This window comes from Petaurus breviceps, unplaced genomic scaffold, assembly GCF_028583685.1.
Source record: "Petaurus breviceps papuanus isolate PSGF00001 unplaced genomic scaffold, PetGlider_PUasm1.0 181, whole genome shotgun sequence".
Classification (NCBI taxonomy): Eukaryota; Metazoa; Chordata; class Mammalia; order Diprotodontia; family Petauridae; genus Petaurus; species Petaurus breviceps.
The window spans coordinates 28418550-28446528 of NW_027185784.1; the positions used below are offsets into that span (position 1 = coordinate 28418550).

Genomic DNA, 27979 nt, shown 5'->3' on the forward strand with positions numbered 1-27979 from the left:
CCTGCAATCCCCTGTCACTTATCATTAAGTATTTACATTCCCATCTTCTCTAAGTCAACAATAGAGGACTTAATAATAAGTTTGATTACCCTGGACTACATCACTTTTTCAGACAATTTACATGATGGAGTTGCTGTTACCCTTGCCCCCCACATCCCTGTATGATCTTGTTAGGGTTTAGGCTTTGCCCACCCAGGTATAACAAAAACTGTTGTGGCTTCATGATGTGTTGTGGTGGAACCATCTCAAAGAATTCAAAGTCAGAACACCTCTAATCCAAGTTTAGAAATTTATTGAGATTGCTAATTCTCATGAAACAGGCTAAGTTCCAAGAGGAACCAGCAACTTCAGAGAAAACAAGATGGATTTTTATAGGGTAAAGATGCAATTACAAAACAGAAATTATGAATATAAAAAAGGCAGGGGGGTTTGCTAAGGGATTAGGTAGTAAGAGAGGGATCCCACCTCAGTGAAACTTCACATGTGGTTGCCTACAAGGCATACAGAAAAACCCATTGGGGGTATCCATGTATCATAATGATATTCTAATAAGGCTCTCTATATTATCATTTCATGCTAGGTCAATTCTTTACTATTACTGTGCAGGTGCCTTCTTAGAGAAAGTCTATTTTTATTATTTTGGAGTCCACATCCTGCTTGGGCATCCTGGTGGTGCTGCTTTCTGATTGACTGACTATTGTAGTCCTGTCTGAGACTACATGAATTTGGTTTTGGTTGTGGCTAGGTGTATGGACACATTTGCTTTTTCTGTGGAAAATATGAGGAATAGGTATAACAACAATGTAATATTCACAATGCCTGTTCTGACTATAAATATGCTGGTATAGTTATTAATCACAAAATATGACAGACTGTCTACGTGGGGAACATAGCCAGAACATTTATTCAAATACCAGAAAGCTGAGTCCCCAAAACAGAAAGTCAAAGCCATTACAGTCACCAGAGAGTTGGCACACATAGTTAATGCAGTAAACACCCACATTGTCAAGCCTTCAAAATTAAACAGGCTATTCAGGCAAAGATGCTCCTCTCCTCACTCAAGATAACTGCTCAGCCTCCATGCAGCTCGCTCCCAGAAGCTCCAGCCCCCTGCAGTCCCCATCCCCAGCAGTCCTCAGCAGAAGTCCTTAGCAGAAGTTCTGACTAGCTGTCAGAAGAAGTTCATGCTTCCATGCTGCTATGATGCTGCCATGGCTTCCAGTCACCACACTGGCTCCAGCCTGGCCCCTACTGGACTCCGGCTCCTTCCTGCCTCACCTATTCCTGCTATGTTAGCAAGTTCAAGGGGCATGGAAGATCTTCAAATCCCATTACCAGGGCAGTGGCTAGCTAGAGGCAGTGGCTTGGATCCCATCACAATGGTATGACTGCTATTTCTGTAAGAAATATGAGTTCTTGGACTCACCTGTTCTGGTGATCAGTGAGGCATACATGAAAGAAGTTAGGATATAGAGTGTGTGTGGGGGGGCAGTGAGGGACTAGGTAGGTGCAGTGGGTCTGCTTTTCAGTAGGGCTTATAAGGAATTCAATATTAGGGCTGGGGGTAACTTTATTAGGATTCCATCAATCTAGCTTACACTTTTAATTTTTCCAGAGTATATGTAACATGGCTTAGGGTGTATACATTATAACATGATCTTTATAGCCTTTGGGTACTCCTCAAATTATCTGTAATAAGGGTTCAATCCCATAAGTCTATGTCACCTTGCCAATAGTTGAATAGCCATGGTACTATTTGGTCTAATACTCAACTATAAGTATATCTGCAATTCAAGAATACTGATAGACAACAATACTTAGCTGGTATCTTGACACATATTAGGAGAATAGTTCTAATAGAACAATTGATATAGTCTATAACAGTCACACCAGAAGTTGTTCTTATAACTTTTTTATGATTTTGTGTACAATAACAGTTCACTGTTCAATAACAGAAAAGAAATACACACATACAGAAATATGGAAGCAATAAAAAAAAATTTTGCCATGCTTGGTCTTCCAAAAGTAGAGATCCCACAGGAGTGTCCACAATGTATCACTGAGCAACTTCCTCAAATATGCATCCCCCAAAATTCCCATTGTGGAATAATGTAGAGGCAAATAGCCCTTCAAATTTATAGCTCATGATTTCCTACCATTGTTTTCTTTCACTAGATCAAGCAGAAGACACATTAACTGAAAGTAAAAGATGCTTAATTCACCAGCATAGCAAAATAAATGAAAAGAAATATTCTTCCACATACTGTTGCTTTTAATAAGCAAACAAAAGGATTACCATAAAGTAATTAATATAAGTATTTCTTCTCCTGAAGAGGTGAATCTCTCACAGTAGCAGTTTCACTTTGATTTCAGCGTACACAAAATCATAAATATATCCAATTTCAAACTTATTTTAGCACTTAGTCTTACAGCTATAGGTAGAAATTAATGCATTTAATGCATTCATTTATTCCTTTTATTGTGAGCTAGATTTCACTAGTCTCATAAAATGTAGGTGAAGAAAAAAAGCCATTCACAAAATATGTTTATGGACAAATGTACAAAATATAGACAACAAGCAAATGAATTATGATTAGGGATTCTAATGTGAGGAGTCAAATTTGAATTTATTAGGATCAATGAGACAGTGCTATAGGGCTCGTGCTTGGAAGATAGCATTGTATACTATGAAAATACACTTTATTGGAAAACTGACCACTGAGAATGAGACTTCAGAAACTTGTATAGTATACTCTGCCTTATATAATCCTCCATTTGGAATCTTTAGTGAACCTATGTCTGAAAGATCATGATTCCATGCAATGTAAGCCCCCAACTCTCTCCTTCAGGGGCTGTGCAGACTTTTGATAACTGTACCCATCCATCTACTATGTGAAAAAAGAAAACTTTTGATTGGCTATTGAGCTAAGATTAGATGTGAGTTCATAAATTGTTCCTGCTCTTTTTCTTGTGATGAGGACACAATTGAAAGCTTCAAAGTAGGGAGAGAGACCTTTCCTCACTTGCGGTGCTGCCATGTGGCCTGTGATAACGTGGTCTGCCTGTTCTTTATATTCATTTTTGTTCTTAATTAAATGTTCACTGAACATAAGATGGAATGGACAAGGTTACAACCCTGTGAGCTTTGACAGGTCTGAAGATCAAGACACCAGAAATTTAGCAACATGGAATTTAATTAAATGATTTTGGGGTTCCAATCACTGGATTTTTAATGATCTAAGGAAGATACTATTAAGTTTAACTAGGGACTGATATTGGGGTATATACATCAGAAAGAGCCCTTGAACCATGAGCACTATGAGAACCCCCTAGTGGACAACCATAGAACCTGAATGAGGAATTTTTACCTAGTAGCACTTTGAGAGACCTGACCAATTGGTGTCTGTGAGGGTTGAGAAAGCAAATTTATGAAGGCTACAAACATGCAGGAACCATCCAGAGTGACTGTGTGTGGTGAGACGGGGAGGAAGAGGGAGTTTAAAGCCATGCACGAGCAGCTTTCCAGAGGACTGCTTCTGTGAACAGCTTTCAAGGTTCTGGCTGCATAGTATAGTGAGCTCCCTATTTATTCAATAACAAATCAGAGCAAAACATTCATAGAAAATCAAAATACAGTGTTCACAATGTTACAACTTATCACAGAAAATCAAAATATAGCATTCTCCATGTCACAACTCAACAACTTATCAGTAAAGTGGCCACATCATTTTCACCAAAGTGGTCACATAGTTTTAAACAATGTACATTCACTTAGTCAATCACAAAACCCATAATTCAATTACAAATTACAAAAGCCAACGTTTTCCACCTGCAGGTCACAGTAAATAATAATATTCTCAGTCAGTACACAGTAGCCAAGTAAAGTCTTCTTTCAGCTTGACTCAAGGCTGGCTCTCAGTTTTCATGGTTCCTCTTCCATGGTCCCAGCTCCAACTGTCACCTGGGTTCAAAGGCAGGCAGCTCCCAGTTCCTTGTCCAGCTCCTTGTCCAGTTCTTCATCCAGTTCCCATTCCATATTGAAGTTCACAGTGTCCAATTCACCTCAAGTCATTCACAGTTCCTGTTTCTGGGAAGACAAACTTAACAGAGTCAAAATAATATTCATATATACTGCCGGGACCATCATCAATTCACTATCTTCCTGTGAAATCAACTCAGATGTACCAACAAGGTCTGAGAACTCAAAACCAATCATCAACATAGAAATCAACACAGACCCACAAACAAAATACAAGAGGTCAGTACAAATCATCAGTAAAGTCCCAGGACCTCCAAAACCCTTCTCTAGGACTTCTGTAAACATACAACCAGAAAATACTCTTTCAGGGCTTCAATAATATCGCAGGGCTTCTGTAAAAATTATCACAAACAAACATCAACACAGATAGAGCAGACAAACAGAATGCTGGGATATCACAAATTTTCTCCTTCTTGACTCTGCCACCACAAGAATCCTCTTCTCAATTCTGCTGTCTCTAGCCTGGGCCTCTCCTTACATATGGTCATTAGCTCCTCCCCTTCCTGTTGCAGGAGTTCATGAGTTCTAGGGTTTACAAGTTGTGGGGTGCATAGGTTCTGTTTCTTAACAGACTTGATACAAGGTTCAAAAGAAACTTGAACTGAAACAAGGTTTTAATGCAATAGCTGAAACAAGGTGTGAACCACTTCTGTGCTTGCCATTACAGGGAGTCAGAAGGAAAGCTTGAAGATGAGTGGAAGCAGAAACAGAAGTCATATTCTCAATGTGACCCCATACAGAGAAAGATAAGATGGAAAAGCAGTTTAGGTGACAGATTGAGTAGATTGAAATGGAGTCATGATATTATTGTCATTTGGATCTTCAACTTTCTGGGCATCTCCTGGAACATTCACTTTTCTAAAAGTAGATAAGTTATTAATTTCTTGATCTTCTTTCATTACAGTTTTCTTCTTCAAAAGGTGGATAAACTATCTCAAAGACAATTCTATTTTGTATCTGATTCTCACTAACAAGGAGCATCTAGTTGCTGAGATGGAAACAGCAGATCCTTGTTGGGGCAGTGAAGGGGGAAGGGAAGCAACCATTCCATCTTAGTGCTTGTGATAGAGTAAAGTTAGGACTAGGCTGAAACATGTGCCCTAAATTTGAGGATAACAGGTTTTAGAGGTCAGAGAAAGGATAGCCAGGATAATGTGAACCAAAACTTTACAGGGAAGTAAACCCAAGAGCAAAGGGTAACATTTTAAATGAAATTCTGAAGTCATAAATAGAAAAAAAAAATCAGCGAGCTGGAAAAAAGGGAATGATTTAATGCAACTGATGTATATGCACAGGGAACTCACCAACCTGCTTAGGTTTTTGGTTTTTTTTTTTTTTTAAACCAATTGGGGTTAAGTAGCTTCCTCAAGGTTACACAGCCAGGTGTTTCTGGGTGGGTGCTAAGTATCTAAGCCCAGATTGGATCCCCAGGTTATCCCGACACTGGGACCAGTGCTCTTACTCACTGTGCTACCTGGCTGCCCCCTGCTTAGGTTTTTAATCAAAACATACAAAAATAGAACCAAGGGCAAGTATCAGTCTGAATATAAAATTATGGCTCAGTGCTGTCAGAATAGTCCCCAGAATGATAAAATAAATGATCTGAGCTTGGTAAGGAAAGCTAAGGATAACAAAATGTTTTATTTAGCTGTGGGGGGATGGAGAGAAAATGAAGATAAAAGTAGAGATAAAACTATTTCTCAGGTTAATTACTGAGAACAGAAAGAAAAGAACTGGTTGTTCAATTCCTGTTTTTCTTTGTTTTCATCTGCAAAGGAAAACTATTTTTGTCCTAGAAAAGACAGATGAAATATGGTTAATTGAGGTTGATATCCAAGATAAGTAAAGAAATAGAAAATAAGAATCTAGTTGCCAATAATGAGTTCAGTGAGTAAGACAATCAATAAATATTTATAAAGCATTAACTATATTTAAGGTACCATGCTAAATGGGGAAATGTATTCAAGTTACTGTAATAGAAATGCAAATTTAAAGATCTTCCCTGCCCCTAGGCCCTTTGATAGGCTTAAGAGCCTCTGAGAACCTTCCTTGATTTGAAAATATACTCTGCCTCCTAATTGGCTGAATGTGGTCACATGGAGCCTGTGGCAAGGAGGCTTGGTTTTCAGGAGTGCTCACACCTTGATGCTGTGTGATTGTGCAGTGGGTCAAGAGGGTGGTTACATTCTCTGACCCAGGAAAAGGCTATATAATCCCTGATGTGAGGTTTTGCTTTGGGGCTCACTTTGAGAAGTGTTCTGTGATTTAATCATATGAGACTCTGGGAGGCCATTGTTGAGAGCCCCCTGGCCTTGAAAAACCCAGATGTTGATTTTGTATGAATGTAATGGTTGGACAGTTTGGAAACCTGTCTACTTGATCTGTTTCTCTGTCTTGATAATTCTGTCTGTATACTCTGAAGTTCGGGGTGCTGACCTTTTTACCCTGAACTAGGTGAACAATTATATATATTTGACTGATTAAAGTAAGCTTGTTAACCAATTTTGAGTTGCTTTCCTTTAGCAAAGCAGATCTAAGAACCTGTGCTGGAAGCTAACCTGGGGACTGTAATGTAAATGCAAATTTAAAGATCTTCCCTGCCCCTAGGCTAAAGTGCATGTGGAGACTGGGGTGGGAGGCTTGTTTTTCAGTTGATACTTTTTGATTGGCCAGTGGGTCAATAAGGTTGTTACATTCTCTGAGCCAGGAGAAGGCTATATAAGCCCTGATGTGTAGCTTTGTTTTGGGACTCACTTTGAGAAGTGTTCTGTGATTTGATCTGAATTCTGGGAAGCCGTTGTTGAGAGTCCCCTGGCTTTGAAAAACCCAGAATGTGGAAACCCAGATGTTGACTGGGTATGGATGTAATGGTTGGACAGTTTGGAAATCTGTCTACTTGATGTTTCTGTCTTGATAATTATGCCTGTATACTTTGAAGTTCAGGGAGATATATGTCTGACTGATTAAAGTAAGCTTGTTAACCCATTTTGAGTTGCTTTCCTTTAACAAAGCAGATCCAAGAACCATTGTGAGCAGGCACCCTGGGGACACTGGGGTGCTTGCTGCAACCAAATGGCGCTGTGAGCAGGATTCGAACCTGCGCGGGGAAACCCCATTGGAGGGACGCTGGGGTGCTTGCTGCTACAGTCACTTGACCCCATTTTCCGTATATAACATTCCATCTCTTTCATGCCTTAGCATAGACTGACTATAATGTGAAGAACATTGTCCTCTCTTACTACTACCACTTAGAATTCCCCACCTCCCTTCAAATTTCAATGTAAGTGAAGTTAGGGGTCCAATGACAGGGGTTAAGATTCTTTCTCTGAGATTTGCTAATGTTTGAGCTTTGACAAGTCATGTAACCATCATGGGTCTTAATTTCCTCATCTGTAAAATTCAAAGTTTGGCTACGATGGCTTCTGAGGTCCTTCTAATTCAAGGTCTATTCTTTGATCTCTGAAATTGTTCATCTTTTCCCCCACACTGAAATTGCATTCTATTGATTTTGAATCTACTTTGCATTATTTATCCATGTACATGCTTTTATTATCACTCCAGTGGAAAGTAAGATCATTGAAGGGACTGAAATGTTTCCATCTTTATTTCATTAGTACTTAACTCAGTGCCTTAAAAATGGTTGATATTCAATAAATATTTATGGATTGATTTCATTCAATCCCATTCATAGGATAGAGGATTCTGAATTCAAAGGGAAATTAGATGTCAGTTCAGAACCCTAATTCTGCAAGTAAGACAACTAAAATGCCAGAGACATAAGGTGGATTTCCCAAGGTCACACAGGCAGAATAGAAACTATGTAATTGAATAAAAAACAACAACAAAAAAACTAGGTAATGAGATTGCTAAATCACTCTAAGTAGCCTTTGACATATAATGGAAAATGAGAATATTGAAGAAGGCAAATATTATAATTTGGAACCTGCAAAATGTGAGCCAATAAGCCTTACTTCAATTTCTGGAAGAATATCAAAACATATTTTAAATGTGGAGAGTTAGTGGATAGAAGGCCAATCTCAGAGTCAGAACAATTGCTGACATATACTGTCTGTATGATTCTGGATATGTTATTTAACCTCTCAAGACCCCAAGTAATTCTCTGAAATTATAAATGTCAGAAGAGTTACCAATTTGAATAGAAAGAAGGAATTTCATCACCAGGAATTCCTTATTGTGATAAGGAATAATGTTTAGATGTTAATCTCTAAAACATTATTAAAGAATTATTAAACATCCGGAAAACAAAGTGGCAATTAAGAATTGGTCATACCAAATGAGCCTTATTTTATTTTTTCAATAGAGTCACTAAACTGATCATTTGGGAGAAATGCTATAACTATAGTTTATGCAGAATTTAGCAAAGATTTTCAAAATTCGCAATGCAATTCTTATGGATAAGCTGGAGAAATGTGGGCTAAATGATATATTCTTGACTATTGAATATCTAGACTCAAAGTGTTTCAATGTAAACTAGATAGGAGGCTTCCAGCAGAGTGCCATAGATATGTGTTATCAAACATGTGGATAAAGGAATAAGCACTATGCTCATCAAATTTGAAGAGAAAACAAAATTGGGAGGAATAACTAACACATTGGCTAATATTCCAAATTAAAGGCTAGAATGGTGGGCCAGGTTGAGTAGGATGAAATTTAGGGGAGGCTAGGTGGTGCAGTGAATAGAGCACAGGCCCTGGAGTCAGGAGGACCTAAGTTCAAATCCAACCTCAGACACTTAACACAAAACTAGCTGTGTGACCTTGAGAAAGTCACTTGACCCCAATTTCCCTGCCTGCCTTCCCCCTCAAAAAAAAGAAGAAATTTAAGAGGAAAAAAAAAAGAATTGCCTTTGGGTTAAAAAAAATCAAGTAAAAGATCATCAGTATGGTTAGGCTGCAGTTTTCTCTGAAGTCATCTGGGAGTTTTGTGGCATTTAATGTTAGTTAACATAAAAATACTGTTATCAAGAAAATGAATTTAATTTTGGGTTTTATTAATAAAATATAGCACCAAGGACTGAAGAGGTGATGTTCTATTATGCTGTGTCCTTGTCAGACAACACCTACAATATTATACTTACTAAATTTGAAGAATATTTATTAGAGCCCATTAGGTTCTGTTAGATTTTATTAGAATATAAACAAAGGAGAGCAACTTGAATGGTGGGAGAATTTAAATTTATTCCATAAAGGTCCCATGACTAAGGGGTGTTTAGTCTGATTAAAAGAAAACTGAAGGTGAGACATGATAGGTGTCCTCAAGTATTTCAAAAGATGTCATATGGTAAAGAAGATTGTGTTTTAAGAGAAAGGGTGCTGGATTTAGAGTCAGAGGAGCTGATATTAAATCCTGTCTCTGTCACCTACTACCTATTTGATTACAAATAAGTAATTTGATCTCTTTAGCCATCAATTTCCTCCTTTGTAAAACGAGATGGCTGGATTAGATGACTCCTAAGGTCACCTCTGGCTTTAAATCTATGATCTCATTATTAACATACAGAATGACTTTATACTGTTTTTTAAACAAAATAGATAATTATGCATATTGGGTTATATTCCTTCATTTTAGACCAAAGGACAGAAAGAGGAAAAAAAAAACAGATAAAAGCTACAAGAGGAAATTTGCTTGTTGTAAGAAAAAAATAGTAACAATTGAAGCTGTTACAAAGTTGTATACCCTTACTCAGAAGAGAATGTATTCCCCCTCACTTGATGTCAAGACTGGATGATTATGTATTGACTACTTATTTGATATTAATTTATTATGACTATTTTTTTTATAAAGGAGATTCTTGTTTACATACAGATTTTTCTAGTTGTCCTCTGAGTTCCTTCTAATAATCTATGATTCTTTAATGACTTACATTAAATAGTGCTTTGAGACTTATAAATTACTTTCTTCACAACAACCTTGTAAATAGTTCTAGTATTACCACTAAGTACTGCTATATAGGACAAAACTGGCTAGTTAGAAATAATTGCCTTCTACTATTTCCTCCCTTCTCGAAATAGGTCATCCCAGATCATCTGTGAAATTGCCCATGGATCTTGGTCTTGAGTGTTAAATTCCCTTTAGTCATCACCCCATTTTTTGGAAAGTAAAGATCTTGTTGTCTAAGATCTTCATATTTTTGCTCTTTTGAGCTCTTTCTGTCTCAATCTGTATCTCTGTTTCCTTGGAGATTTCGTCAACCACAATTTGTTACGACAATCAACTCATTATTCTTAAAGTGAAAGAAAAGATCCCAGCCCAGTTTAAATTTGACTTTTGTGGAATTTTGTAGAATTTTTAATAAAAATTAAACAATAGTTTTGAGCCCCAAATTAGGAAAATCCTTCATTATTAACTAGAAACTTGAATCTTTGTCACACCTTAATATTCCATGAACTTCATTGAGCCGCTAGTTTCCCATCAGCCACTGGAGAAGGAAATGGTAAACCCCTTGAGTATCTGTGCCAAGACATTTCCAAATTGGATTATGAAGAGTTGGACATAACTGAAACAGTTCAACAACATCTACCATGAACCTTCCTGTACACAATCAATATACAACTACGTAATTCGCAGTTGATCATAGATTTTTAAAAAAATACATCTCATCTTTATCAGTTTAACAAGCATTTATTTTCTTTTCATTCTTCTCCCCTTAAAAAAGAAAACCAAACCCTCATAACCAATATTTATAACCAAGCAAAAAAAAGTTCTCGTCTTGGCCATGTCCAAATATATATGCCTATTTTGGCATCTTATATTACTTTTCTGTCAGGAGATGGGTAGCATGCATTGTTATCAATTCCCTGGATATTGATGGATCATTGCATTAATCTGAGTTTTTAAGTCTTTCAGGGTTGTTTGTCTTTACAATGTTGTTGTTATTATATAAATCAATCTCCTCTTTTTGTTCATTTCTCTCTGTATCTCAATCTTCCAAAGTTTCTCTGAAGTCATTAGTCATTTCTTATGGAAGAATAGTACTTCATGATAATATATTTTATGTAAGAAAAAAAATCAGGAAGAATATCTTAAGGAATCAGGGAAACAAATTATATAAGAATGTCTAGAAATAAACAGTTATAAAGAGGAAAAAGTCAAAGAGAAACTGACTTCCCTCAGCCTCTTAGAAAAACATTTCAGTCAAATCAGTCAAATAGAGTTATTTCCTTATGACAGCCACAGGGCCTAAACTGCTACAATTAGAGTTCAGTCTTAATTTTTCAGATCATTATTGCTACCTTCTTTTATCACCTCCTCTTTGGATACTACCATGGTTGTTGAAATTCAGTGCCAATTCCTATCTCTCTTAAATTGTTGACTTGTCAGTTCATAACACATCCCTCCCCTGCCTCCCTGGTCTAGTGCAATTATTCTACAAATATTGCTACTAAGATTATTAAAAGAATAAAAGCCCAGGAAACCTTAGCAAAGGTTTAAATTCCTTTCCCCACCTCCAGGATAATGCATCTGAACTTGTCCAAATATTACAGAAGTATTATTATCCACTTTCAAATTATGGGGAAACAGACTCTAAGCAATTGAATATCCATCACCACATTGCTAGTATGTGTCTAGAGTGGATATGAATCCCAAATTCAGCTTTCAAATGTTTCAATAGGGGATACATTTGGAAGCAAAAAGCCATTTCCTGAGGAATTCAAAGCCATGAGATCTTTGTTTTCTAGGTTGACATCAATATTTTCCAAATATCATATGCAAGTTATAACATGCCAATTCCCCCCCCTTCTTGTCTATCACAAACTCTTAGACAGCTTCCTTCTAACTTTTTGACAATGGTAATGAGTTCTTCATTACTATTTAGAATTAGGATCAAAATATGACTCCTCCTTCTTATTACTTAGAATAATTAGAAAGTATGGTTTCACTCACTCTTCTCAGAGTCAGGCTGGTTACTCTTACTCTATCTTCATGATCCCACAGAGACAATGATTATATATTCCTCTCAAGGTTACAAGAAGCACTTTGCTCTATTGTTATTAACTCAAGCTCCATTCCCATGATCCCATGGAGCTCATGATATTGAATCCAGATTTAGTGCATGTTCCTTATTACCTTCAGCCTTACAGCATTTCAAAATTCTTAAGATCAAGTGATCTACCAGCCTCAGCCCCAGTTAGGAGCAAGGATAACAAGCAATGGATAACATGTGTGGTTGATGCTTACCATTTTGAAAGCAGTTTCCCAAAGTTCTTTAAAATATTTTCTCATTCTATTCTCATGATAATCATGAAAAGTAGGTAAGTAGGGTCTTAGCCCCCATTTTCAGATAGGGACATTGAGGTACAAGTTGAGTGGCTTGCTCAGATGCATATAAGTTAGAGGGTGAGCTGGGAATAAATAAAGGTCTCCTAACTCTTATAACAGCATTCTTTCCAATAGCCCAAGTTCTTATAAAACAATGAAAAGGGATTCCAGAAAGAGTGTATCATGGAAGGATACTATGCTCAGTGATTCATGCTGTGGGAGAATGGCCAAGTCTTAGATGTCTATAGTAAAATGGAAGAAAAAGGTAATTCCTCTCACCCCACACACACCTTAAAAAATAAAGACAAACTAAAAGAAGCTCTCATGGAATAGCAACTTTGAATGGTCAATCATTTTAAAAAATGAAATTTATAAGGTAAATGTGCTTAAACATTGTCTTTAGCCCTATGTTAAGAAGTCAGATGAGTGAAAATCAGACCAAAGAAAGATAACAAGACCTCGAGGAGACATCATTAATTGCCCTCTCAGGATGTCAGACTCAGACCTAGGAAATATCACCACCCCAAGAACCTCTGGAGTTCCCTACTCCCAAGTGCCTTGGTTAAACAAACACCTCTGCCCATTACAGATGAGTTAAGTATCCACTTCAACCAGATTTTCCCTCCTTTGTGCCAGAGGAATCTCTGTACCCAAAAGGTAGACATTTTCTATGGCTATATGGGGACCAAAATAAGAAAACTATATCTTCAAACTATTGAACTGAGTTTCATGTCCTCTGCATATGTTTTCAGGTCTGTCTTCCTCCATATTTTAAGGATTAAAAATGAATTTCATCATTAATGTCATCCCATTATCTTTATTTTTGTTGTAAAGTGTCACTCCCTCATCCTAGTCCCATCCTGGGGAATTAGAAATTCAAATAAAGTTGGCCAAATAGACCTAGGATTCAAGGGCATTTTTAAAGGGATGAACTGAAGTGATACAGAGAAATTTAACAGGTGGTTAGGTCCTCGCAGCCCAATTATAGATAACAATGTGAATAATTCATGGGCAATGTGTCTGGAAAAGTATTCCACCCTCAGACCTTAATTTGGCTAAAGTAGTTTTTTTTTTGAAGGATGAAAGTTTATAATCCAGTTATTTCCTGTGTTTTAAATTTTCACTTGAATTTCTTTGATTTGAATTCCAGTTGTTCAAGGTGAAAGCTCATTACTTTCAAATATTCAATTTTATTGCTTAAAATGGATTTATTTTTAATAGCTGCAGAGAGCAATAAAGGAAGAAAGGAATCCTGAAACTTCATAAGGAGACAAGCCATTGATGATCTTGATCCTCTTTTGACCTCCAAATCAGTTCCCTTACTCAACTCCATAGGAAGTGTGGTGGGGAACAGCTTGTTGAAGTATTCACAGGATGCTATGGTGTGAGATAGAAAGGAATAGTGTTTGAAAAAAAATATTGGCATAGAGTATTCTCACTAGATCAGGATGATAGAGAATTCTCTTTATTATTTCAAAGGAAGAAATTATTCAAGTGTCAAATTCCAATCTCTTCCTCTTCAGGAAAAGTAAATTGAATACTTCATTATTACATAGGAGTCTATGAAGTTGTAGTGAAAATTGTAGAGTTCATAATAATTTGCACTGGGAGAAGAAGCTCCCTATATTGATGAAAAATATTAAAAAGATAAATATTTCACTTATTGTTACTTAATACCCAAATTCTAGGTGCTCCTAATTCTACAGAGGGTTGGAATTCTTTATTAGAAGGTAGCCACCATATGATATCTTTTTGATGTGGTAGCCTGGGGATCACTGAGAAATAAACGGCTTCACAACCAGTATATGTCAGAGGTAAGACTTGAACTCAGGTCTTCTTGACTTGGAGGCCAGGTCTCTATTTACTATATTATGCTTCCCCTATATGACAATAATTGACATTTCAAAAGGTCTTTAAGGTCTACAAAGCCCTTCACATAAATAACCTCAACTTGTTATTCAACAACAACTCTTTGTGGTCAGTGCTCTTATATTTCCTTTTACAGATATGGAGAAACCAAAAACATCTTGCACAGTATCTAATACATAGAGATAGATAATAGATCTATGACTTAACTAATATAAGGAAGCCCCAGGTGAGGAAATTCCACCTACCCATGAAGGTAAGGTACATCATCTGCAAGTCATAACCTGAGGGAGGCTCCTAGAGCACCGAGAGAATAAATGACCTGACAAGTACACCCAGACAGTATATGCCTCTCTGTCCCAGCTAAGCATGCATTGTCTTTGTTCTTACATTTTCTTCCCCTCTTCCTTCCACTCCATTGTTTCATCTGATTGTTTGTGTCCTAAAAACTACCTTGTGTTTTGTTTCCATTGAGTCATCTCCTCTTAAGGGTCCCTTGGCCAAATATCTTCCCCACTGTTCTGCCACTGATTTCTTCGATTCTTGGGATTAAGTGTGTAGATCAGTTCAAATAACCTGTGTAAACTGCAAATTCTCAAGAAGTAACACACAAAGCAGTAATTTTTACTTTAGCTGATTCACTTTCCTCTGTGAGAGCTAGCTGAGATTGGCACCCTGAGAACTGAAAAATTTTTATGGAAAGGAGGAATATCTTTATTAAGAGAGTGGAGTTGGTAAGAAGAAATCAGTTTTGGACCATAGGAGGATATATATTCTATGGGACCACAGAAAAGATTAAGTACTGATATATATTTTAATTCTTGTTTCTTCAATTCTATGGGTAATCTCATCTGGGGGTTACTTCTAATAAAATTCTGCTTCCTGGACCAACCTTAATAAAATTCTGAGGTAGACATTTGTCTTAAGGGTTCCATGTCTCCCCAACCCACAAAATATATCTTTTTCTCAATTTCAGTACCCCCATCTCATACTATCTCTGTTCACTCTCCTGTCACAGATGAGGAAATGTATCGGATCAAATGATTTACAGAAAGAGTTCACCTTGAAATAAGGAAACATGGGTTGGAATCCCACTTCAGACACACTACTTTTGTGATAAGTTTGTCATTTTTTTTTCTCATCTCAATTTTCTTATCTGTAAAATTTAAAATTCCTCTGGGTCATTGTGATCCATATTAATTGTGCACTTTAAGTGCCAAATACATGTAAATGATTAGCATTATTGATATTACTTTTCCCAAAACTCCTTGAGAAAAAATTTAAAAGTACTACAAGGAGACAGTAATGTTTAACTCCTAGGGATTGATCAGCACTGATGATGGGCAATGAGGAGAGTATTTGGGGTAAAGGACCTTGTTGGTCCCTCACTTCAAACCTTCCAGGCAACTATTTACTCTATCTGCATTTAAGAATGGCTGTCATTTTCCTATTAAACACCTATAGATGGATTTGGGAATCAGGAGACTTGAATTTCAATCTCCACTCTGCTATTTATTATTACATTTGTGATCTTAGGAAAGCTTCTTTTCTCTGAGCCTCTGTTATGTTATCTTCAAAAGGAGTGAGTTGAATTAGGCGAAATATATATATATATATATATATATATATATATATATATATATATACATATATATATATACCCTCCAGCTCTAATAATATAGGATCTTACAATTCTAAATGACATTGGAGGTCTCTTCTAATTATTTCATTGTGGCTCAGTCTTTTTCAGTTGTGTCTGACTCTTCATGAACTCATTTGGGTTTTTTTTGGCAGAGATACTAGAAGAGTTATCCATTTCCTTCTGCAGCTCATTTGACACATGAGGAACTGATGGAAATAGGGTTAAGTGACTTGCCTACAGTCACATAGCTAGTAATTGTCGGAGGCCAGATTTAAACTCAGGAAGATGACTCCTCTTAACTCCAAGGCTGGCACTCTATCCACTTTACCACCTCTTTCAGTAGTAAAATGCAATTATTCTATTAAGTCCAAGAGAAGTTGGGAGAGAGATAATATTTCTATAAACCTATCAGAATTGAGGTTATTTTTAGCTTTCAGAATACAGGTGAGGAGAAATGTGAGGTTAAATGTCTAACATTGCATATAGATTTTGCTATAAGTCTGGCCTTGAAATCCTGTTCTATTCAACTTGGACCTATGTATTTCATATACCTTTAAATTCAGATTTAAAAAATTCCTGTGTGTGATGGTAGAAAGTGACAGAAAAAGAATAGAGTCAATTTATTTTTGATGAATCTGGAGAAAATGATGAATATGTGTATAGGAAAGACACTATGTCATAAAAAAAAGGTACTGGGTTTGGGGTCAGAGGACATGAATTTGAACCCTGAATGTGTTATGTATTACTTGTATATGTGATATGAGACAAGTTACTGTCTTGAGTTTGTTTCCTTATTTATAAAATAAGGGAGTTGGACACAATGAAAGCTAAGGGAAGTCCTTTGATCCTATGACTCATTCATTCAAGTTTCTCATATCACATTGCTTGAACTCTTGTACTCTACCTGGCATTGTAGTTATTTATGAACCTAACTTTCTATTAAATTGCAAGGCCCTTGAGTTCAGAGAATATTATGTCTTTCTTTATACTCCAACTGCTTATTATAGTACCTTGCTCAAAGTAGGAGCTAGTTTCCTGACCCGATTGATGCTCTTTAAGCAACCCTCCCATAGTCTCACTTTCATTCAGTTTTTACTTTAGTGACATAATTATAAGATTTTCTAACTTAGAATATTTTCCTCCTTCAATTTTCAATTATAAAATATTCTTCCTTCTCTATGCTATTGATGTAATAGTACTTTTTACATATGAAGTACTACTTTCCAAACTTTAAGACAACACTGAAAAAATATTTAAATATTGATGATTCAAGAACAAAGCACAGGTTATTTTTTTTATTAAAGGGATCCTCACTGCTCTCAATGAACTCTAAATAGTCAGCTAATGGACCCAAGCCAGGGTTCAAATATCCAGGCCCTGATTTCAATAACATTTTGCTGGGATGATTTCCAAAGCTCCAGAAGAGCAAAGACCAAAATTCTTTAAAAGAATCAAAACAACAAAAAAACCCACAAAGACATTGAGACAATACTGAAATTTTACTCCCCACAAGATGACTGGATATTTTGAAACTTACCTAGTAAAACAATGATCTAAACTATTTGGGAAGGAAAGAGATGGGTCTGGGACAATATACAGATTACAAATTCATAGAATTTAAAAGAAGATTCCTTACAATAGATCAAAACAAGCAAAGAGAACCTGCTTACTCTTACCTTTTTCATAGTATCCCAGGCAGAGGCTAGATTTTCCTCAATGGAAGAGCTTATTCTTGGAGCTATTATCAAGCAGCTTAAAGAAACAGACAGGATCCACTGAAAATCATCTGCTAAAACTGTATCTAGCTGTAGAATTGTGAAACTATCTATCTAGCTGTAGAATTGTGAAAGCTGTTTGCACTACTACTTTGTCTTTTCCATCTGTATGGATTCATAGATTTCATCATTAAAACTTGCAAGACTGGGTGAAGTCATAAGATCTCATCTCTGACACAACAAATATTACAGTATATAGCACATGTTGTTCAGTTGTGTTAGACATCTGTGACCCATTTGGGGTTTTCTTGGCATAGATACTGGAGTGGTTTGCCATTTTCTTCTCCAGCTCACTTTATAGATGAAGAAACTGAAGTAAATAGGGTTAAGCGACTTGTTCAGCCAGAATCATACAGCTAGTAAGTGTCTAATGTTAGATTTGAACTCAACAAGATAAGTCTTCCTGACTTCAAGCTCAGCACTCTATTCATTGAACCACTTAGCTGCTCTGAAGTGGTTAATAAATTCTTGTTGAAGGGGCGGCTAGGTGGCGCAGTGAGTAAAGCGCTGGCCCTGGAGTTGGGAGGACCTGAGTTCAGTTCCAGCCTGAGACACTTAACAACCACACAAAAATACTAGCCATGTAACCTTGGGCAAGTTATTTAACCCCAATTGCCCTCAAAAAGGCCAAAAAAAAATTCTTGTTGACTGACTAACTGACCTTAGGCAAATCATATCATCTCTGCACCTGAGTATTTTCATTTGTAGCATGGTAGAGTTGTATTAGATGAACTCTAATACTCCTTGAAGCTCTAAATCCTCTGATTTAGAATTCCCATGTACTGATTTATGTTTTTCAGTCAAACGCTTTGTTAGGCTGACCTTTTCCCATATATTTTATTCCAGGGGGCATAGAACAGTTCAAAGTGATCAGAGGCTTTTTGCAAAGTCAGATATTTTTTTTTCTTCCAATCTGTTTCTTTACCATATCTACTACTCAAAATGATGTCAAATAGATATTGCTGGGTCCTCCTATTCTAGTAGTTTTATCTGTGGAAGACACAGATAGAAGAAATTCTTCATTATTATTATTCCATTATTGGTGGGAAATTTACTTATAATCCATAGACAGAGAAATATAAAAAGAGGTAAGTCATTCACCACCAGAGAGAGCTTAATAAATCTGTTCAATTGGATTGAATAATTCTAAGGATTATGTTATTTTCACTGGTTGTTTCCGAAATCAGAGCGCCAGTTATTTTAGATGGTTAAGATGAACTGATGTATTTCTTTGAGGTTTCCTTTTATAAAATGTTATCTATTTTTATACTCAGCAACACATTCTAACTTTGTTCTATTTTGATCTTTAAAACATTTTAAAGATCACATTGCTATTTATTCTGTTCTTTGCAAGTTTTGCAATAAAGCCAAAAGCAATAAAATTCTGCCCTGACATGCCTGATTCAAGTGTCAAGTCAAATGAGTAATGTAGACATTAAGTGCTATGGGAGTTCAGTGGAGGGTGAGATATCTTTGGAATGGAATGGAAGGAGAATTTTTAAAACATCATTTAATGATACTTTTTGATTTCTTTTATTACACTGATTTCTGAATATAACCTTCCTTTCTTGCTTACCCTTGTAACATGGGCTTTTTTTAAGATTTATCAAAATCAATTATGTATCAGTTGTATTTGATAATATATGCAACATAATTTCTGAAATGGCAAGAGGAAGTGTGTTTTCTCATCTCTCCTTTGGCGCCAAACTCGGTCATTATAATTTACACAATATTGTTCTTTCCCTTTGCAGTCTTATGGTCACTGCATTTTTATCCCTGCTTTTTCTTGCTTCTTACCTCTGATTTACATAGTGACTGTGTGACCCTGGATAACTCAGTGCTTTCTCACTGCAATCTCACAGCAACTTCTCAGTGATCTGGGAAATTCATTAAAAATATAAGTTGCAGTGTAGTTGATGACCTACATTGCTACAGTGAATTTCCTCCCAAATCAATGAAATCACAGGTCCTCTCCCTAATCCCTATGCCCTATTTCCTTACTCCACTCTGTATCTCTTCATGCTTTCCTGTGTATGGCTGAATTTCTTGCATTTTGTCCTTCTTATGGTGCAATAATATCATATTCATGTACCAAAATTTGTTTAGCCATTCCTCAATCAATGGGTCATCATTTTGTTTCCAACCAACTGTTTGTTAACACAAAAAGTGTTGCTAATCACTTTTAGGCATATAATTGACCTTTCTCTCTGTCTTTAACCTCTTTTGGGGCATATGTGTAATAAGAAGATTTGTGCTATAGAAGGTACAGGCATAAAAAAAAAAACTTTCCCCTCACATAATTCCAAATTTCTAGGATGATCAGAACAATTCACAACTCTACAAACAGTGCATTAGTGTGCTAGCTGATAGGAAATTCTTCATGGAAAGATGAGACTTGAGCTGGGCCTTGATGGATTTTCATATTTATAAAAAGGCAGAAAAGACATTCTAAGAGGAATACAGATATAAGTAAGGCATATTTGGGAGACAGTGTTGATAATGACCTACTTTAAACAAGGACAAGTTGGATCTAGGTTATAGATGAAGCTTTTGAAATTTACAATCTGGGATAAGGACTCAGGGCTTTTTTCTTCAATGCAAATCACAGAAGGTTATTGAATAAGGAGGAAACATAAAAAAGTAGCATTTTTTAAAAGGTAAATCTTATGTAAAAGAACTGGAAGCAATGAATCCTACTAAAAGGGTCATAGAATAGAGTTTGTATTATGGGAACAGTGAGAATAGAGAGTAAGGGCCAAATTACAAAGACATGTAGAAAACTTGAGCCTCTGTAGAACTATCTATAGGAATTCCTTCTTCTATTTAGAATTTGTGCAGGTCTTTTTCCATGACAGTGGTAAGTGCCATTGGCAAGAAAATGTCTTTCTGTTTTATGATTTACATGATATTCATAATCAGAATTCACATTGAGTACATTGGGCAGATGAAGGGTTTATGGAAGGAAATTGACAGGTTTCCCAAATGATGAGAACACATGGGAGGATTTGCAGTGAAGAGAATACACAAATTAATAAGATGTTAAATTGTTTGAAGGAAAAAAGGGGTAGGGAATGTGGTACAGTAAAAGTAATGCTTTGAATTTAGGTTATAAGGGTTCAAATCCCAGCTCAGCTGATTGCTACCTGGGCAAATCACTTTCTTTTTGTGGTCCTCATTTTTCTCACCTCTAAAGTGAAAGGATTGGACTAGATGATCTTTAAAGTCCCTTACAGCTCTGAATCCATGAACCTACTAATGTGATATGGGCAAACCATAATTCAATGAACCTTACTTTCCTCAGGCATAGAATGAGGCACTTGGACTAGATGACCTCTGACTGGATCTCATTGGATAGTCTTAGATTCATGGGACTTAGAGCTAGAAGGGACTGTGGAGATTGTATTAATAAGAGTCAGAAGTTACAGAACATTTTAAGGGTTTGTAAAATGCTTTACAAATATTGTCTCATTTCTCCTCACAACAACCCTGGGAATTAGATGCTGTTATCATCCCCATTTTAGGGAAGAAGAAATGGAGGCAAATAAAGGTTAAGGGATTTGCCCAGGTTCACACAACTAGTAAGCGTTTAGGTTATATTTGAACACAGGTCTTCCTGACTCTGGAGACAGTATGCAATCTACTCTTCCATTTAGCTGACTCTAAGGAGGCATCTGAAGGATTACGACACTTGCAGTGTAACTTACTTTCATAGGCAGTTTAGCAGTACAGGGGATAGAGGACTGGGCCTAGAGTCATGAATACTTGAGTTTAAATGTGTCCTTAAACACTGTCTGTCTGACACTGGGTAACTCATTTAACCTTTGTTTATCTTAGTTCCCTTAACTGTTAAATGGGGATAAGAATAGTACCTACCTTATAGATTTAGTATGAGGATCAAATAAGGTGATATTTGTAAAGTGGTTAGCACAGTGCCTGGCACAGAGTAGGGACTCAAAAAAATCCTTGTTTCTTTTTCTTTAAGTGGAGTGATGTATTTGGAATCCTGAATTTGAATCCTGCCTCTGACTATCTCTGTGATAAAAGCATTTACTTTTGGGGCAGCCAGGTAGAAAAGCGAGTAAGAGCACCGGCTCCAGTGTTGAGAAGACCTGGAGATCAAATCCCAGGCTCAGACACTTAGCACCCACCCAGAAACACCTGGCCGTGTAACCTCGAGCAAGTTACTTAACCCCAATTGCTTTAAAAAAAAGCATTTACTTTTATCTCTCTATGAGCCTCAGTTTCCTCAACTGCAAATTGGGAATAAGATATCTATTATCTACCTCACAGAGTTAGTGTGAGATTAAAAAGACATCATGTATGAAATGTGAAACTGGTATAGTGTTTGTTATTATAATCTATTCCAGTTGTCTCATTTAATAGGTAAGAAAGCTCAAAGAGAAAAAGTAAGACCCAGGCATGTGAAGATGTCAGTTACAGAGTAAATACTCTTTGTGGAATTTAAATCGATATATTCAGATTATCCAGTCCTCAGAATTGATTCTAAATTTAGAGTAAAAATAAATAAAATATTTTTCTGCTTCCCTCTTTGCTCACTTTTCTTTGTTTTTTCTGTCAGCAACATATATGACAAATAAGCAAGCAAACAAATGTAGTAGAATTAATTTAGAATTAAGAAAACTTAGATTTGAGCTGCTGCTCTTATCAACCAACTCAAGGTGAGTAATAGTAACAATATGAGCCTCAGTTTATTTCTGTGTAAAATGACAGATTGAGCTAAATGTTATCTTAGATTATGTCTACATTCTGCCTTCCTTCTACATTCTACATTAAGTAGTAACTTAATACATATTTATTGATTGCTTCTATAATTCCAAAATTAGAAAGATAATGTTCATTTCTACAAATAGATGCATAAATACTCTCAATAATCTTCTTTGCTTACTGCTATATTAAGTATAACATTTAGTACTTAGACAGAGAGGGAAGATAAAAATAAAGTCATATTTTATTTATGACACTAAGTATGACTTTAAACCATTGATCTTAAATCTTCACTGGCCATTCCATTTTCACAGAGTTGAGAGACATTCATTTTCTCAATCAGTTAATAGCTTCTTTATATCTTATTCTATAAAAGCCTTGCATTATGAGGATGATTTCTTTTTTACATGTAATGTATCCTAAGCTATCCTTCTTATCCTTCTCAATGTTTGTAACACAATCAGTCATTCTGTTCCTTGTTCCACTCCCCTCCAGGGTGAGGATAGCCCCTTCTCCATGAACTACAGTAATGAATATCCCTCCTTAAAATTCCATTCAGGCTGATTCTACTCCCCTCTCTACCCTTTTATTTCAGGAAGTACAGCTATCCATTAGCTAGTAAAAATCTGTCAACCAACCAACCAATCAACAAGCATGAATTTATCACCTGCTATATGCCTATGTATTAGGTATGTAGGAATTGACCTAGGTATTGTGGCTATAAAGACAAAAACAAAACTACCTGGGCCCTGAAAGAGCTTCCATTCTGACAGTTATATAGTTCCCACTAACATAAATGATCTAATAAATTCAATAGCAATTAATTCAATAAATATTAAATCCCTAATATTTAAAGAATTCTGGTAGCCTTTTAGAGCTATCAAGTTCAGCTAAAACATAGTTACTGCTCTCATGGAACTTATAGTCAGTATATTAGAGGGAAGAGATAGGCAATAACATTGCAGGATATGAGGCTGGGTAAAATAAAATCTTCATTTAATTCAGTCTGATGTTTCCAAGTTTTCTTCTGCAACTTGGACAGAGAAATTGTCCAATGGAGGCAACTGGAGTGCTTGTCCTGATCTCCCAAATGCTTTAATTTAAGACACTGGGGAAATCTCTCAAAAGCTTTAATGTATGCATCACACATTAGATGATATATTTCTCTCTGATTAGGTGAGGACACAGGCTTATGTGATGGGAGAATAAGGTCATTTTAGTGTATAGGAAAATTAAGGATAAAGTGGACTTAAATGTAGTTATAATACCTGGAGAGTGATGTTAATGGTTTGGATTTCAGACATTATTAAAGATACATAAGTAGAAAGAGAAATGTAAATGTGAAGGAATTTTCCAATCCCCTCACCTCCTCAAACTGGAAGACAGAGAATCCAAATGATCAAAATTAACAGGCAAGTATCTTATAAACTAGGTTCAACCAAAAAACTCATCTACCTTGTCCAAGGTACTATGCTTGGCACTGTAGATATAAACATGCAAATAAAACAGACCCAGTTCATAAGGAATTAATATTAAAGTCATATATGTAAATAATTTCACTGCAAAGTAGAATCTGAGGTCCAGAGAAAGTGCTATGGGAAATTTGAAGAGGAAGACATCATTTTAGGTGAGGGAGTCTGAGGAGGATATTCTGCCTGAGTTGAACCTTGAAGAATGGAGTAGACTTCATCATATAAAAAAGATGACAATCTTTTCAAGGCATATGGGACAGAGTGAAAAAAGAGATACAGAGAAAAGAGACAACATGATGTAAGGGAATAGCTTGAAATTATGTTGGAAGTGTAGGATGTAGACATCTTATTGAAGATCTTTAATGCCAGAACCAGTAAGTGGAAGGGATCTTTGAGACCAAGCAATACAAACAGATAGATTAAGTGGTTTCCTCCAACCTACACATGAAAAACCAAGAGTTAAGGATTTAGACCTAGGTCTTATGACTCCAAAGGAATCCAGTTGGGTTGGTTTTCTGAATTCTTCGGTATAGCAGGAGAAACAAGACAAATTGCCTGGGATTTGGAGATTGAATAGGTGGTGATGAAATTTAAAAAAAAAAACTTGCTTTTAGAAATGTAGCAATGAAGGGAGAGTAACAACATGTTATTGATTTTTTTTAAGATTAGGGCAGACTTGAATATGTTCATAAGGTGAATGGAAAAATCTAGTAGGGAGTGAAAGATAGAAGATATATAACAGGATGACAGATGGAGGAAGGTCTCAGAGATGGGCAGTAATGAGGCTGAAGGTACAGAAGGAGGTTAAAAGATCATAGTTAGCAAGTCAGTCTGTGGCAACAAAATAGAATTAAATTGTCACACAGTGATACCCAACTCATACTCAATGAATCTTAGAGTTGAAAGGAACCTTAGCAGTCTTCTATTAGAGGTCCCTAATCAGTGCTGAATGTCCTTGGCAATATGTCCTGACAATGGTAATCTAATTTCTGCTTGTATACTTTTGCTGAGAGCTGATTCATTACCTCGCAAGGCAGCTTACTCCATTTGTTCTCAGCAGTACCCAATTTAAGCAACTGCCTTACCTAGGCCAAGTTGAAAGAGTTATATAATTACCCAAGCTGGGAAAATAATGCACTTCTTTGAAAGGCTATTGATCTGGTCTTCTAACTAAAAGCTTCTTAATCTTTCTACCCTTCTCTACAGATTTCTTTTCACAATTTAATGGGAAGAGTTAACCAGACATGGGTGAGTTCATTCATTCTCCTGGGTCTGTCTAGTGACCAGAGGACTCAGATCTCACTCTTTGTCCTTTTCCTGGCAATGTATCTGGTCACTGTGCTTGGAAATATCCTTATCATCATTCTGATTCGTCTCGACAGCCACCTCCACACACCAATGTATTTCTTTCTCATTAATCTCTCTCTTGTGGATGTCTCTTATGCTACCACTATTGTCCCACAGTTGTTGATTCATTTCTTGGAAGAGGAGAAATTAATTCCTTACCTGAGCTGTGCAGCTCAGTTATTTTTCTCTCTGGGTCTAGGTGGGATTGAATTTGTTTTGCTGGCAACAATGGCTTATGACCGCTATGTGGCAGTTTGCAATCCATTGCGCTATTCAGCCATCATGCATGGTGGACTGTGTGTTAGGCTGGTAGCTGCCTCCTGGGTAAGCGGTTCCCTGAACTCTCTCATGCAGACAGCCATCACTTTCCAGCTTCCCACATGCACAAACCGGGTCATTGACCACATATCATGTGAGCTCTTAGCTGTAGTCAGATTAGCCTGTGTGGACACATCTTCCAATGAGGTTGCAATTATGGCTTCCAGCATCATCCTGCTCATGACCCCATTCTTGTTGGTTCTGCTGTCCTATATCAAGATCATCTCAACTATCCTGAAGATTCAGTCCACAGAGGGAAGGAAGAAAGCCTTCCAGACTTGTGCCTCCCACCTGACAGTGGTGGCTTTGTGCTATGGGATGGCCATTTTCACTTATATCCAGCCCCACTCAACCCCTAATATACTTCAGGAGAAGATGATTTCACTATTCTATGCCTTATTAACACCCATGTTGAACCCTGTGATTTACAGTGTGAGGAATAAGGAAGTGAAGGGAGCATGGCAGAAACTTCTAGGGCAGTTCTATGAAATAAAGGTAAAGCTGACATCCTCATAAGTCACAAGGAGAGGCTGCAGTGTCTCGTGCCCTCCCACCCAGACCTGACTATGACAAGAGCTGTTCACGTGTCTTTCCTCTCCCTTTTGAGAGATGGGAGCATTCTTCCTGTCTATATGGGAAAGGTAGGCCAAAGATATAGTAGGCAGCATCTTGAGTGATACAATCCAAATTCACAGGGACATAACTCATACCATTTTATCCTTGCTCTCAATGTCCTGGCCTCCAGGATGCACCCTCTCCCCCACCCCCACCATGTGCGGTGCCTTGGAGAGCCTCATCCTTCCTTCTTTAGCTTCCTTTTGTGTTTTTTTCTGCCCCTAATAGATTGTAGACTCTTCAAATGCAGGGAACATCTTTCTTTTTTCATGTTTATATCCCTGATGCCTAGTACAGTGCCTGGCATAGTAGTAGATGCTTGACAAATGTTTATTGGCTATTGACATCTTATGTAAAATATTAAATTCTATTTTGTCACTTTGATTTGCCACATTTATTACCCTCCATATCACCACCAATCATGAAATGAGCACCAGTTCTTGAAATGAACAATTTCTTCTTAAGACAAAATTCATTTAAATGCTAGAAGAATTGCTCAGAATAGCAAGTGACAATTTGAGTCCAACATAAGATAGTAAAGCTTGGTCTATATGCTCACATGCCAAGGAAGGAAAACCTTTTCTATTTTTTTATATAAAACTCCAGAATTCTATAATGTAAAGCTTGCTTTTTTTTCTTTTTAATTCTATAGGTTCAACTTGTAGTTGTCAAAGCTTCCCTTCTTCTCTTTACTTCCTCCTCTTCCCCTTCTTTCTCCTCCTCCCCCTTCTCTTCCTCCTCCCCTCTCTTTCTTCTTTCTTTATCTTACCATCCATATTTATCCTCCTATCCATTCTCACTGGGGAAAAAAAAACTCATAGGACAATATGCATAGTCAAACACAACAAGTTTCAACATTCCTATGTCTGAAAATGTATCTTGTTCTGCATCTTGAATATATCCTCTCTTTGTCAAGAGGTGGATCACATAAGAAGGAACACTTCAGCACTAAAATTAAGGAAGAAGTGCTTTGACAGGGCCTTCTTAATTCTGGGGACATTGTCTATGTCTGTGCAGAGCACAAATAGATTGGAAGAATTCATTTAGGGAAGGACATCTCTTGTGGAGATTAGAGCAGAAATCAGCCAAGCCAACAGTCTTGAAATTATAAGCATAAAACCATAGGCCTCACAGGCATAATTCCACTGATTCTTGAGAGAAATGTAAACTCATTCCTTCAATAAGCATTAATTAAATGTAAGGCTCTGCAAGGATCATAGGAGATTACAAAACAATATGGAAACAGTCCCAATTCTCAAGGACTAACAATTTAAAGTTATACATTTACACAGATGAATATAAGCTCCATAATTGAAGGGGATATCTGTTCTTGTATCACCAGTACCTAACACAGTCCCCTTCCAATAATTGGTACTTGACAAATAAATGCTTTTTGGGTTTGATTGGATAAGTAAATATGTGATTTATTAGGAAGATCAGAAAAGGATTCACATAGGAATTAACAGGTGAATTGAATCTTAAATGAAACACAAGGTTCTAAGTGTGTGGTGAGAAGGGAGCACATTTATAGGCATGTGAGATAGCCTTTGCAAAGATATAGATATGAGCAATGGAATCCTGAATTTGGGGACATGCCAATTTGCTCAGAATGGAGGGTGCATTAAAGGAAATGATGTGAAATAACTGTGGAAAGGAGAGATAGATCCCAACTGTGAGGAGTTTTAAATGCACAAATGAGAAATTCATATTTTATCTTACGACCAATAAGAAGCCATTGAACATTCTTGTGTGACATGGTCAGACCAGATTTCTGTATGGAAGCAAATAAATGGCATGACTGAGAGAACAAAAAAATTGCAAGTGTGTGTGTGTGTGTGTGAGAGAGAGAGAGAGAGAGAGAGAGAGAGAGAGAGAGAGAGAGAGAGAGAGAGAGAGAGAG

General features: G+C 36.8%; 2 protein-coding genes across 9 annotated transcripts in view; both read left to right on the forward strand.

Moving 5' to 3' along the window:
• The window catches only part of LOC138160705 (olfactory receptor-like protein OLF3), a 650404-nt gene that overhangs the window by 603905 nt on the left and 18520 nt on the right, over positions 1–27979 (forward strand). The gene's annotated exons all lie outside the window — the stretch shown is intronic.
• Positions 25024–25980, forward strand: LOC138160515 (olfactory receptor-like protein OLF3). Its single transcript, XM_069087067.1, has one exon. It carries the CDS (start codon positions 25024–25026, stop codon positions 25978–25980), a length of 957 nt encoding a protein of 318 aa, XP_068943168.1.